Source organism: Marmota flaviventris, chromosome 12 (assembly GCF_047511675.1).
Source record: "Marmota flaviventris isolate mMarFla1 chromosome 12, mMarFla1.hap1, whole genome shotgun sequence".
Taxonomy (NCBI): Eukaryota; Metazoa; Chordata; class Mammalia; order Rodentia; family Sciuridae; genus Marmota; species Marmota flaviventris.
Genome location: NC_092509.1, coordinates 37,109,087 through 37,124,712, shown reverse-complemented (window position 1 = coordinate 37,124,712; position 15,626 = coordinate 37,109,087). Strand labels below are relative to the sequence as shown.

The following is a 15,626-nucleotide window of genomic DNA, read 5'->3' as shown; positions in this document are numbered from 1 at the left end:
TGAAACGTGCCTATCATGCTTCATGAAAAATGAAGGATTAAAGAGCTGAAGAATATGAAGCAAGGGGTTTAACTCTCCAAAGCAGAGGTTGTACTAAAAGAATCCTTCTCTTTATGCACCAAGACAATAAGGGAAGAAATATTAATTGTCCAGTTCTGTTTGGTGGGTGCCAACTGACCTCCAAAGCCACACAGAATCTGCTTTACAAATGTTGGGGCTCAGGATTCAGATAGAAACTAGTGTCAAAAAAATGTGTAGGCCTTTTTCATGGTAACTAGACACTTTTAGTCTTCTCTGTGGATGGGACAGAAATTTATTTGAAGGGAAGCAATATTTAACTTTCTACCTTTAGCAATAGATTGGATCAGGCAAAGACAGAACAAAGCCAGGAAAGGTTTTAAGAGTTTTATGTGCCCATTTCACTGAAGTGGAGATGCTCTGAGAAAAATGGAGTCAGTAGAATCACCCTGAAGGAGGGGAAAAGACCATTTGAAACAGAAAAATACGATCATTTTCTTGGTAGCTGCAAAAGCATTACCCAGTCTGTGTCCTTTTTCACTTTGCCTTTGTTACAGACAAATTGTAAATTTTAGCAGAGTTGAATATATCAAGCTTGTCCCATAGGGCTTGTGCATTTTTCATATTGTTTAAATATTCTTTTCTTCCTATCAGAAGATCATAAAGATATTCTCTTATATTTCCTCTAGATTTATATTATTTTTCATAGTAACAAAGCGATTTGAGGAATAAATTAGGCATCTGAATAATTCAGGATAATTCAGGCCAAAAGGCATCTTTATGTAATATACAAAAAAAAAAAAAAACAAGAACATTCATTTTAACTTACATTACAAAGTAGATTCCAATTATGCATCTGATTTTCAAAGAGTAGGTCTAGCCAAAGTTCACAAAAGGTCTCTTTTGTAAGAAAAGAAGTTTAAGTACTTTTTTCCCACATGCCTCATTTGTGAGTTTTTCCCTTCATGTCTCTGAATCTTCGAGCTGGTGATGTGTGAATCACAATGAAAACTCCTTGTGTAAATTACTCAAGAAAAACAGAAAATTTCAAACTACATCACTGTGGTTACTCACAGGTTTTCCTGTAGGAAAGCTTGAACCCTAGGTCCGGGGTGTGTGCGTTGGAGTAGAAGTTCAGCAGCACTGGACCCTTCAAGGTGATGGGATCCAAGGTCTCATCACCACACACGGTGGCAACAGGTGTGGAGAAGAGACTGTGACCTCTGACAATGTGCAGCCCGTCATTCTCACAGCTCCCGGTGATGGCTGAGCGAGCTGTGCAGAGCAAGGAACAACCAGCATTAAGATCAGAATATACATGTATGATCACACGACTCACGACCAGCATGACTCTGCACCAGGTACAGCCAGAGCAATGAGAAGATGTGCTCCATTTGTGTATAATGTATCAAAATGCATTTTAATGTCATGTTTAACTAATTAGAACAAATTAAAAAAGAATCCCAGGAGTTAGAGGCCTGCCAGGGCAATATAGTGAGATCCCTGTCTTAAGAAAAAAAATCATTAAAATGAAATAATTTGGTCTAGAAATGCTACTCCTTAGAATTTTTATTAAGAACATATACTAAACAATTAATAAAATATCTTTTTTCAGGTGTTACCTTGAATAGTGATTTATGTTAAATTTATAAAAATAAGATTTACAATAAATAAACAAGTACTTAAAAAAAAAGCAGAAACCACACATCAATGCTGTAAACATCAAAATGAAACATTGCTGGGCGCGTGCTGCATGTCTGTAATCCTAGCAGTTTGGGAGGCTGAGGCAGGAGGATCACAAGTTCAAAACCAGCCTCAGCAATGGTGAGGCACTAAGCACATTAGTGAGACCCTGTCTCTAAATAAAATACAAAATAGGGCTGGGGATGTGGCTCAGTGGTCGAGTGCTCCTGAGTTCAATCCCCGGTACTCACCCCCCAGAAAAAAAAGACCATTGTGATAATTCATGCAACAGATAGGAAATTAACATGAGAACCAAGAGACATTTTGGTATGTCAATGTTGAACTTTGTTTCCTGAGGAAATGATATTTACCCTGTAAACAAAACAGAGAGGCAGGCACAACCAGACAGAACTGTGCAGTGGATGAATTCCCTGAAACAATCCTGGATTTTCTTCCTTTATGAAATGGCTTCTTCAATTCTGTGATTAGAAGCTGGGGACACTTCTGTTTTAGTTATAACTAAAGACATTTTTGCTGCCACACTGGAGGGTGGGGTAGAAGACAGGGACGTTGCTAGATAGGCTGCAAAGCACAGGACCATTCCACACCCAGCCTTCCTGCTACAACAAAAACTACCTGCCCCAAATGTCTAGAGTGCTACTGTGGAGAACTTGGCCCAACGCTTGTGTGGAGATAAGAGACTCCCACACTACAGAGAGATGGTTAGAAATTTCTTAATATTTATTGAACAGCCATTTTCAACATTCAAAGCAACCATATTAGCTTAAGGCTTTCATGATTGTAAGAACACTTATCATTGTCTTGTTTTCATAAAACAAATCATAAAACAAATATTTTCTCTAGACTTTTCTAAGAAAAGCTTAAATAGCATACACAAGCAATTAAGAAGATGTGTACTACTACTATATTCCTTTGTTTTACAGGTGATTATATACTGTTAAAACATTAGTTGGAATCTTACAGAGCACAATCTTTCATAACCCAATTTTTATTAACAAAAATAACATAGCATCACACTCTCTCTATGATTAGGTAGTCCTGGAAAACATTTTATTAATGCACACATCAAATTCCAACAGGTAGATGTGCCATTCTACATTCACCCTATGGTCGATAAATCCTAGATTCTCCCCATTTTCAAGACTAAAATTATTGTCAATGCAAACATTCTTATACAAAAATATCTGAGGAAGCTTCTTATTGTTTCATTATACTAAATGCTTGGAGCTTGACTTGCTAGGACTAAGTTAAGATTCTTCTTCAGGTTTATCAGATGGTTCTTTGAAAAGGTGTCACCAATTCTCACTCCCACAGCACTTTGGGTATTTGACCATCTTCCCAGTTCCACAATGTCACCATTCGTTTGCAAACCTGCACTACTGGCAGTCCCCACCCATCTTCTCCACTTTCTTCTTCTGCCCTACCAGCTCTGTGCAACTATTAATCTACTTTCTATGTCTCTAGATTTGTCTATTCTGGACATTTCACATTAAACAAAAATCATATAATGTGACCTTTGGGGACTGGTTCTTTTACTTAACATAATGTTTCTGAGGTTCATTCATGGTATAGCGTATGTCAGAACTTCATTCCTTTCCATGGCTGAATAATATTTCCTCGTATGGCTGCTATGCCACCGTTTAAAAATTCATTTATCATTTGATGAGCATCAATAAGTTTCAATTCTCTTGGCTATATAACTAGGAAAAGAATTCCTGGATCATAGGAAAATTCCATGTTTAATATTTTTGAGGTCCTGCCATTCTGTTTGAGTGGCTATATCATTTTTATAACCACACCCACAATGCATGAGGATTCCATTTTATCCATATTCTTGCCAACACTTATTATTGTTGTCTTTTATTATAGCCATCCTAATGGGCATGAAGTAGAGCTAATGGTGGCTTTTATTTGCATTTTTCTGTGACTAATGATGCCAAGCATCTTTTCATGGGCTTGTTGTCCATTTGTATATCTTCACTGAAGAAATGTCTATTCAGATCCTTTATCCATTTCTTAATTATTAATTATTATTGATATCAACATATTTCTCCTGGGTTATTGTCTAGGAGTGGAATTCCTAGATCATAAATTAGGCATGTATTTAATTTTATAGGAAACTGCCAACTGATTATTTAAAGTGGTTATGTGAGTGTACATTCTCACCAGGAAAGCAAGCGACTTCTCATTGCTCTGCATAAATTTGATATAGTTTTTCCTTTTTGATATAGTCTGGGGTATGTGAAATGGTGCCTCACCATAATGTCTAGTTTACATTGTTCTGATGACTAATGACCAATTATGTAGAATACTTTTCGAATTCTCAATGACAAACAGTAACAATTTATTTATTTATTACTTTTTGGTAGTGGGGAGGTACCAGGGATTGCACTCAGGGACACTCAACCACTGAACCACATTCCCAACCCTGTTTTTGTATTTTATTTATAGACAGGTCTCACTGAGTTGCTTAGTGCCTCGTTTTTGCTGAGACTAGCTTTGAACTTGTGATCCTCCTGCCTTGGCCTCCCAAGCAGCTAGGATTACAGGCGTGCACTACTGCCCCCAGCCTGTAACAATTCTTTTAATTCATGTAGTTGCTAATTTAAACATATAGTTAATACCTCCCTACCCATATGAAAACTTCACTTATTTACAAATTCCCCATTGGAAATGACCCAAACTACATCAATATATTCTATATCAGCACATATCATAATGGACTATGAAATCTGACTGCCTATTTATTGTGAAAACATTTGTTATATAAATTGGGGAAATTATGATACATATTTACTTTATAATTTCTTGTCCCCTGGCCATAGACCTTGGCACAAGGGTGGTCATGTGACCTAAGCCAACCCAATATGCATCATCTCAAGAGCCTTCTTTGGAATCTGAAAAGAAGGCATTAGTATGCTGGTAAATATAAGAAAGAAACTCTCTGACACAGAAAAAGAATTCCTGAACTGTAGCATTTGCCAATTTCTATGGTGAAAATACTACCATCACAGCCAATTTCAAGCTATCAACATGAGATAATTAAATACAGAATATTGATGCTTGGGAGATTGTACAGTTACCACTTAACTTCAGCATACCTCTGGATTCATGTCATTTTTTTTCCTGGTTGTGAATAAGGACACATCCCTACTGTGAGGACATATACACTACAGCTATAGAGGAGTCAGCGTTAAGGGGGGACTCACATTGGAGCAGCACAGTGTGAAAACAGAAGCATTAGAATATTTGATGCCACAACTTAACAGCGGAGTAAGCAGACTACAGGTGCACTCAACTTTGAGTTTTTCCAGGAATGAAAGCCAGTAAATCACCTTTTCACATTTAAGCCAAGTTGAATTAAATTTCCCATTAATTGGCCACAAAACTTTTAATCAGTATGATAGGATATTATTATTTTTATTGCAATTGTTGTAATTATTGTTGATAGAACTCCATCATTCAGAGTTCTGTTGATAGATTGATTGATTACTCCAAGATATGACAGTAATCTATGCCAATCAGACATGTTCAAACCATAAGCAATGGTAGCAACCAAAGATGTTAAATTAAGAAAACATCAGCAGTAATATTTTCTGACTCATGAAGGAAGAGGTAAGCAAAAACAAAGTTTCTATACAGAAAATAGCAAAATATGGGAGAAGCATGCAGAAGGGTTCTTACCACTAACTCCTCTAGTTCTAGAATTCCATTACTGCCTTTTTATTTTTAAACTTTACTTGATGAGATAATCCAGAATCTTCCCGATAAACTCCATTTTATATCTCAGCTAACTTGCAGATAAGTTTCTACCTTTAACTCAGAATCTTGACAAATATACTAATTTTTATGTCTATGCATTAAAGAGTTCATCTCTCCTTTTTGAACCTGAGTATTATCTAAGGAAAATTTTAAATTTATTAGAAAATATTTATGCAATTTTGGGCTGAGGGTGTAGGTTAGTGGTAAAGCATGTGCCCAAGGCCCTGTGTGCATTTCCCAGGACAACAACGACAAAGGGCAGAAAGGCAAAGAAAAGATTGATGCAATTCAAACTTTAGGTAATGTTAGGAACACACTTGACTCATAAGCTAAGTTTCTATCTAGCCTGAAGAAATCTTGAGGTATCAGTTTGAGGTTCTATTTATTAAATTAACCTTAAAGGATTCCCTTATTTTGATATTGCTGGAATAAAAATACTTCTGGTCTGGGATTGTGGCTCAGTGGTAGAGCGCTTGCCTCACACATGTGAGGCGCTGCGTTTGATCCTCAGCACCACATAAAAATAAAATAAAGATGTTGTGTCCACTGAAAACTAAAAAATAAATATTAAAAAAATTCTCTCTCTCTCTTTTTAAAAATAAATAAATAAAATAAAGGCACTGTGTCCATCTACAACTAAAATCTAAAAAAAAATACTTCTAGTTGGACACTGATCTACAAGTTAAAAATATGAAAGACTTAACTTTAATGACTTTATCACATAATCAGAAGCAATATGATGTTGGGAAAAATAGGACAAGAAAGGAATAGATTAGATTCCAATTCATAGTTTGAATACTGCCAAATTATGTGCTTTAATTACAACTCAGATCCCTTCTTGAAGAAACCAACAGCTCTAGTGGAACTTTAAAATTTCAGAGTGGATAAGTTTGAGAATTAAAAAACAACATTCTGCATTGGTTATAGAAATATCTTTAATTAGCAACAATGAAGAAACTTGTAAAACCAAAATCAAAGAATACAGGGAAATATTGCTAATACTATATTAAACTCCTGGACCCATATTTTGGTCAAATGGCCTGCTCTCTAGGTGTCCTTTCAGTTTTAAAGAGTTAGTTTCTAAGTTGCTGGCCTAAGGATATAGATTATCACAGTAGTAGCTAGCTTAGAAAAGTATAGAAATTCTATGACACAGAAGGTAGCATGGCTTATTCTAGATTATGCTTCCAAATAATTTTTTTAATAGTTCAATTATAGACAGTCTATCATGAGATAGAGGTGGTATAGTGAGACACAGTTAAAAACCCATTAACTATAAAAGTTTGGATTCAACATTGAAAGTGTGTTGGGAGATGTAGAGCAAGTTGAGAAGGAATTTGAATTTTTTGGTAGATGGAAATAAAATATCAAATAACTAACAAACCCTTCATAACCCTGCTTATTCTCAATACCTGATTTGGTAAAATTAAAAGTTGTAATATTTGGCAATTGCTTCATGAATTAAAACATTCTTTTATCCTGTCTAGTGGTTAGTTCATTAAGGTAAAATGTTCTCACATTTTTTCCATAAAAAATCAAATATCAGAAATTGGTCAAGTTATCTAAGTCTAAGGACATGCCAGAGACTAGTGAAAATAAGAGTTATAAATAAAAAAAGAAAATGAGTTGTAAATACTATGTCACTACATATTATATAATTCACACACATACTTTTTCTCAAGCTCTACATATCACATCACTCCATTAGATTAAAAATGTCAGCTTGACTCATTCATGACAAGGCACTTGGTGATAAAGACCACAGGCATCAGAAAATAATAATATTAAAGAATTTTCTACAGTGGTAGGAGGAGCTAATTGCCTATATAATTAAAATGTACAAAAACCTCTCAAGTAGAATACAGTTAAATGCATCTAGGGTGACTGTCTTCTAGAGAAAGAAGTCTTGATGAAGATCTTCTAGGAGAAAGGTGGATATCAAAGTCAAGTTTATGGCCAAGAGGTGCCATTTACAGACAAGAGAATTTGATAGGAAGAGAAACATCCTGAAATAGAATAATACTGTCTCCTTGGACCAGAGCCCGTGAAGGGACAGGAAAATATAACTGTTCTTACTTCTATCTTAATGACTTGACAACGTATTTATCATTGAAAACTCTGAGCTATAAAAGAATTCCCTGTGATTTTCTTTTAAATGACTATTTTCCTTCCTTCAGAGTAACTTTCAGACATATTTGTTGTTCAACATGGGTAAGGTTCTATATGTGTTGGAATTAATTTTTATTACATTTTCCTGGGCTTTATTACAGTGTCTAATTCTGAATTCTATCATGAATCTAAAAACTTGGAGAGAACTGAAAGGAAACAAAGGATGAGTAATTCAGAAAAAGCATCAACTTGTAGGATCTAGCTCCGGATCATAATTTTTCTTCAGAGTCCTGGACAGACAGAGGCAGAGATGCCAGAAATGACTGCAGATGAGGGAGAATCCTTCGGTTGGCATGTTTTAATATCGTAGATAAGGTCAAGTCTTGTGAATCAAGCAGAAAAGGGTTCCAGGGAGAGGCGAGTGATTTAGAGGGTAGCAAAGGCTCTATTTGGCCCCTGTCTAATTAGCTTCACTTTGAAAAGCATGAAAACTAGTCTCCTTGGTGGAAGAATGATTCAGCAGAGAGGGAAGCACATGCCAGTATAGAGCCAAGCTCCATTTAGCAGAAGGCCAAAGCCTTAAAACAAAGCATGTGGCCCAGGCAAACCAGGAATCTCACAGAAACCACTCGGTCCCCTTTAGTGTCCTGCCAATTTGAATAAATTATCAATAGGAAACATTTCAAAGAAACCACTCCCCGGTTCCTTCTAAAATAATGCATTGCGAAATGCACCCACATTCTAAATTCTTTGGACACAATTAAGAAAGCAAACAGAAGAAATGCTAAGTAGTTGAGTAATGCCAATTTTTAAAACTTATTAAATGGGGGGAATATGAGATAAAACAACTGACAAAACTCAATTATTGTGCTTCTGAATGAGCAAAGAGGAACAAAAGAAAATCTAAATTTTCTTTCCTTTTTCCTTTTATTATTTTTTATTATTGTATTAGGTGTACTGTGTAAACCAGGACTTCTAAGTTAATCAAAGAGAAGTCAGGTAACTGTTAGGTAGGACTTCCCAGCGGATTGCTTAGGCAATCTAACCCATTCTTCTTGGGACTTTTGATATCATTCCTAGAGGACACTGAGCAAAAGCACTTGGCCTTCTGGTGTCCTCCATATCATGTGCTAGGTGCTACTCCACCAGCCAACCTGTATCATGAGTCCCTCAGGGGCCAGGGCTGCAGCTGGGTGGTAGAACACTTGCATAGCACACTGGAGGCCCTGGGTTCCGTCCCTAGCACCACAAACAACAATAAGAACAGAACTAAACCCTTCATCATTACTAAGATAATGATAGTATCCAAATTTAATGATAGGGAAAAAATAGTATAGAAGGCTTGATTTAGGTTTCCTCATCTACCTTTTATTGATGAAGAAAAAAAACAAGACTCTAATTTTTACAGAAGCTTGAGGACAATCTGCTTGACCACATGAATAACAAGATTGTAAAAATATAGTTTAAAATTATTCAATCTTTGGGAAATTAAAATAAATATTTAATAACACCTGATTGTAAAATAAACATAAATATAGAATGGCTGGTATTGGAAATGTAAAAATGTTGAGAAAGAGAGAGTCTTTGGCCAACATAAAATAACATACTTTCAGAGCATGTTACTTTGTGGTGAGTGGAAAGGAGGTCACTGAGCCTCTATAACCTCCCAGTTGGGAAAGCACCATGTGGGTGGCAGAATCAGTATATTTGCTTGAATTGTAAAACCTACCCTAACCAGTTGCCAGTGTTAAATCGACACATGTAAGGACAAGGGTGCTCCTCGTGGTATTTTGGAGCCTGAGATAGCCCATTTTCTCTTTTCCAGTTCCATCTTTTGAGTTAATGGCCCACCAAGACCACAGATCTAGGAGCCTCATCTCTACATCAGTCAGCCAACAGTGGCTTGCTGCATGCCGTGCTCAGAAATGCTTGGACAGCCTCTCTCAGAATCAGTTCCTATTGCCAGTGGCAGCTGGAAAAGCCTGTGCTCCTTCCACAAAGCTATGACCTTCCTTGAGAGCAATTATCAGTTTTATCACAATAAAAGTGCACATGAATCCCTCAGGCTCATTTTTGAAGAGGCTGGGGAAAGGTTATTTTTTTCAGTAGCTAATGAATCTCTAGCTTATTGATGGCATCCAATAAATGTCATTACTGATATGGTCAGTGATAATAATCTAATTATAAAATAAATTTGATTAATGATGCCCTTTTAAAGAATCATCATAATTCAATTAGTCTATAGCTAGGCATTATCCACTTAGCAGTCTGAAAATACCAAGTTCTTGTAACACTGGAAATGTCAGAAGACATTATCATAAGGATATCATCTTACCAAAAAATCACTCTCTTCAAGTGGGTGTGGATTAGTATATCCATTAGTGGAAGTAGAAATCACTTTAATCTGGCATTATCTGACTTTCACAGGTACTATTTTTCCTAGAGTCATATCTCCTAACAGTGGGGAAACAGATTCTGAGCTATGTGTTGTTAGGTGGCTGTGTCTTTGTGCAAATATCATGGAGTATAAGTACACTAAACAAATAGAATGGTTACAATGTCACTAGGTGATATGACATTACAGACTGTCATTCACATAGTCCATCAACTGAAAAATCATTATGTGGCACATGAATGTGTGTGTGTGTGTGTGTGTGTGTGTGTATAAAAGCAAAGTGGTTATCAGAAAGAAAGGTAATTTATGCAAAGTCATGTGGTAGGTGGCTCTCTTGGCCTTAAGACATCCCAAGATGCTGTGTTCTTTCCCATTATGTAATCTTGGGAATTACACTGTGTTATCCCATTTTCCCAACCAGTTGACTAAGCTCAGGGACTACTGTTTAAGGCGGTATAAGGGTTCCTTGTAGTGATACATATGCCATTGATATCAGCAGCGCTTTGTGTGGCATTGAAATATATTTACTAGTGTCTCCTCTTTTGAGTCTAAATGATATTGGCACATGACATTCTCATGTTTATATAATTCACTGGGAATAAAAGCATATATGCAAATGAAAAATATGAGACACATGTTTTGTGTTATTAAAATAACTCTTCTGATTATAAAAATATAAATTTATTGAAAAGAAAATAAATATCACCTATAAGTCTATCCCACATTGATAATGCTTAAAGTACTATTTAACAGTCTTATAGACTTTATTCACATGTATGTTATTTAAAATAGAAATCAGATAATCTTATGTAAACTATTTTATCGTCTCTCAATACTTAATGAACATGAGCATCTTTTTACATTACTGAGATTTTTGTGGCAGCAAATGCTAAGACATTATATTTTATATGTTTACAATGACAAATATGAATTATATTTGGCATTTTTAGGCAAACATATGTGCAGAAAAATCAAGCTATGGAGATAGAGGGAAAGATGAGGTCATAGCAAAAGGAAAGAGAGAGGCTTTGTATAACTGTGCTTGTGGATAGGAGCCTCAACATTAAGGAAAAAGGACTAGGAGAAGATCATAAAGAGAAAGGAGATGAAAGTGTATCCCATGATAATATTCCATAGAAGCAAACCACAAATGTTAAATCTTGTTAACTCACTCAAATCAATATTTATTAAACACCTATTTTGACTCAATAAGACAGTTTCTTTCTGGTTAATTTGTAGTATGTGCATGAATGTGGGTGTGAATAGAGGGTAGAGAATAAACACAAATGAATAAATTAAAAGCTATGGTAATATGTAACACATTTCAGATTTATCTTCTTTACAAAATTTATGTGATGCATATGGCCTTAAAGTTCTTACTATTTTTATACTTCTGGAAGGAATATATAGAAAGTTTTTGAATAAATGGTTGGATCTTTATCCACATTTACATGACATATTATTTATATGGTTTTTCAAATGGTGATATAGAGTATTTCTGCCTCTTCTTACCCCCTATTAATTTCTTAAGATTTTTTTCATAGTATGCTTAAGAATAAGTCTGCCTTCCATGGCTATTATCAAAAGAGAAATATTGGGAGATCTTAGAGAAATTAGACACTTTTATACTGTTGGTAGAAATGTAAATCGGAAGAACCATTATGGAAAATGGTATGGAGGTTTCTCAAAAAAATTAGAAATAGGACTACTGTATGATCAAGAAGCTCCACTTCTGTTTAAATGGCCAAAAGAAATGAAATCAGTATATCAAAGAGATATTTTTACTCTTCCATGTTCATGACAGCATTATTCATAATAGTCAAGACATGAAAACAATCTGGGTCCACCAGTGGATAAAGAAAATGTGGGGGTTGAGGGTATGGCTTAGTGGTAGAGCACTTGCCTAGCATGTGTAAGGCTCTGACTTGATGCCCAGCACCAAAAAAAAAAAAAAAAAAAAAAGAAAAGAAAATGTGTACACAATGAAATAGCACTCAGACTTTAAAAACAAAGCAACCCTGACCTTTTGACAGCAAGGATGAACCTGGAAGACATTATGCTAATTGAAATAAACCATGTATATAGAAAGACACGCATGGTCTCACTTCTATGTCAAATCCGAAAAAGCTGAACTCATGGAAACCTAGAGTAGAACAGTGGTTATCAGACTCTGGGGGAAGAGGAATGGTGAGCTATCTAACAAAGGATGCAAAATTTCACTTTATTCTGTAGGAGGACTAAATTTAGGAAATATATTGTACCCCACGGTGATTACAATTAATACCAATGTATTGTCTAATTTAACATTGCTGAGAGGAAATTTTAAACGTTCTCATCACCAAAAACTGATAAGTAGAGTGTTACTATGTCATCTAGCTTGATCTAGACATTCCACAATGCATGCAAATATTCAAACATCATGTTTCACACCTTACACATAGAGTTTTTATTTAATTAAAATCATTTAAGTTTTTCAAAAAGAATAAACTTACCTTCCAAGTGGAAAGACACAAATGTCAAGACAATAAGAGACTGAGAATTATCTTCTATGACATAAGTGCAGTTCATATTGTTGTCGTACTGCTTTGGGAAGTTTGGAGAAATGATGTCACCTGTAGGGCCAGTGAAATTACGTCCACATCCTACGTGGGAGCAAAATGGCATCATCAGAACATTTGTTGTCACATCTGGTGTCTATTTTATCAGTAACAGAAAGATGTCATTTCACAAATTCTCTAGTGACAGTTTCCAGGGAAACTCCAAATGGAAGAAACAATAACTAAGAGCTTGAAACTTTTATTTAAAAATAAATATACACACAAAAAGAGGACTTTTTTTTTAGAAAATGCAGAATTTTAGGTGCTAGGTAGTAGAAATTTTATCACATATTCACTGTAAATTCCTTCATATTAAGATTTTCTTTTTAATAAAGGATGTCAGAGATTAAATGTGGTTCACACAGATAAAGAAATAAAACTGGTGAAAGTGATTTGCAATGTACTTTGTACATTTAATGTTTTTGAAATGTCTAATTAGAGAATGACATTATTATGTATTTTTGTTACTATTGTAATCCAGCCATAAGAATAATGCTAGTATTTTTAAAAACCAGTTGAATTTACTAATCACAATTCTCACAAACTTCTCACATGAATCCTTGGGTCAGAAATAAATAAAAAAAATATTTCTACTATTAAAATAGCATTTGGTTTTCATATAACCACTAACTAGTTAATTCATATCACTCCTTAACAGATCAGGCATGAACATATCTGTATTCTTTTAAATGGTGTTAAAACACACACAATTGTACACACAGGCACTACACCATCAACCATCTGAAGACCTGTGCTTAGGTCCAGAGTTGCCTTTTATGAAATCCTTTCTACCACCTACATTCTATTCATGTCAGAAATACCTGTTTGCTATTAGTCTCTCTAATTCCTCTTCTGGATTTTTTTTTTTTCCTGAATAGTGGTTTGCAATTAGTAGCTACTTGATTTAACAATTTTAGCCAATAGGCTGCCCCATTGCTTCTCAGACTTGAAGACTACTGCAATTCCCATTAGCCCAATTTGTGTTTAGTAGTCAGAGAAGCAGACCCATCTACCCAGCTAGGAAGAGGAAACATCCAAGAAAGCAGATTCCAAAGTTGACTGACATGAGAGGCTTCTGGATAAAGATTAAACATGCAAGCCCCTTGCCCATAGAAATGCTCAGTTCAGATGGGTCTAGGGTGATGCCCAAGAATGTGCATGGTCTTCCAGGCCCCACAAGTGATTTTGAAACAGGTGATCAAGTGCTCCCATGTATGTCTAATTACCAGCCACCTGAGCTTCTATCAAATATACACTCACTTTGGATTTTAGGCTTATTTTTAGAGGCTGGCTAGTAGCACTCGTGTCTTTTACACCATTTCTCAATTGATGTACTGTTGAATTCAATTGTATTCTCCCTGAATTTTGAAGGGAAGGTGTCCCTTCAGGATTAGGTGATTCACCCATGCTCTTTCCCATGGACCCCCTAGTTCAAGTCACCCTGGCACAGTCTTCCCACCATTTTCCAAAGCTGCCTGTGGCCCCCACACTCTTTCCATAACCTCTGGGTTTGATTTTCAGTGCTACTTACGGCTTACGAAGGAGGCAGAGAAGCCCTGGGCTGGCTCCTCCTGAGACTGGAAGACGGCCCTGAATGCATTTGTTGGTGTAATAATGGTACTGGGAGCCATGTTCCCACAGTTTGTGGCCAACAGGGCATTGTTGGTGTCTTCAGTTCCTGTCCACACCTAGCAGGATCATAAACATGACTTATGTTTTAATGTGCTTAGGCTCAAAACTAATGATACTCAGGTATCTACAAAAAAACAATAGTAAATGAAACATGAGGAAATCTGCAATATTTTCTTTTGAGAATAGTTTTTAAGCTGCTTTTAAAATACCCCACTCCACTCTCACTGCTCTAAGAGGATTGTTTACTTTTGTGTAGCTGGGCAGTGATTACAAAAATAATCAATCACTATCCAGTTTTCTCTTACCTTTCAATCAACCTTATCCAACTGAGGTTGAGTTTCCCAAAAGACATTTGGCAATGTCTGGAGGCATTTCAGAGTATCACATTTGGTGTGTGAGGGTAGTAGGGAGGGGCCGAGGATGTTGATAAACATCCTACAGTGCAAAGGGCAACTCCTCACAACTGCCCCACCCCCCACACAAATAAGAATTATCTGGCCCAAGAAGGTAATTGGCTATGGATTAGACCCACTTTACTATTCCACATTCTCTTCAGATCAAATTATACAAAATTACCCATTCCAAAATCAAATCTTTCAAGACTATTCCTTAAAAAGAGCAATAAGATATCAAGTCATAAAAAGATTTCAATTTGTAGATCAGTCCACGGGAAGAACTGAAAACAGCACCTGTCCATAACACTGATTTAATATTTCTCTGTTCTTAAAATCCATATCATTTTATTTTTCAAATGCTGGTACCCAGCGGTTACTCATCTTACTTGCAGACAAATTATGCTAGCCATTTATCAGCTATAAGAGGTGCCTGGCACCGTGGCTCATGAGAACAAAAATGCAGATATTCTGCTAAATGCCTAAGACCAATAAAAATGTCAGTAAAAAGACTTTTACCAAAACATCCCTAATTTTATGGAATAACTCCATTAAATTTTTCCTCCCTGTTAATCAACTATCTAGGGAAACACTATATAGTTTAATATCCACATATTATAAAATTATGAGCATAACTTACTGAGAGAAAGATGTCTGTATGCACTATTTTTTTTCAAACATTACTATTATTATATCATACATATTTAGAATCATTATATCTTCCAGGTGGATTGATTCTGCTATTATAAAAGATCCCTTTTTTCTATAGTGACTTTCTATACTCCAATGTCTAGGTTATCAGGTAATGATATAGCTACATCTTTTTTTGATAAATGTTTGCATAGTGTATGTTTTTCTGTATTTCACTTTTGAACTGACTATGTGGTTGAATTTTAATTGTATTTATTATCACTTGGGCCGTGGCTTGGCTCCAATAATCCCTGTATTTCAATTAGTGCTATTCAGCTATTTACAATTAAAATACTGATATAAGTACATTTATGCTACGTCTGATAT

The 15,626-nt window shown here is 35.7% G+C and overlaps 1 protein-coding gene across 1 annotated transcript in view; it reads right to left on the bottom strand.

Moving 5' to 3' along the window:
• Cubn (cubilin) overlaps positions 1-15,626 on the bottom strand; it is a 275,809-nt gene that overhangs the window by 46,081 nt on the left and 214,102 nt on the right. Inside the window, exons 55-57 of the mRNA XM_071619663.1 lie at positions 14,117-14,273; positions 12,481-12,630; positions 1,093-1,293 (exon numbers count right to left, since the gene is read on the bottom strand). Coding sequence (XP_071475764.1) covers positions 1,093-1,293; positions 12,481-12,630; positions 14,117-14,273 — 508 coding nt within the window. The remainder of the gene's footprint in view (positions 1-1,092; positions 1,294-12,480; positions 12,631-14,116; positions 14,274-15,626) is intronic.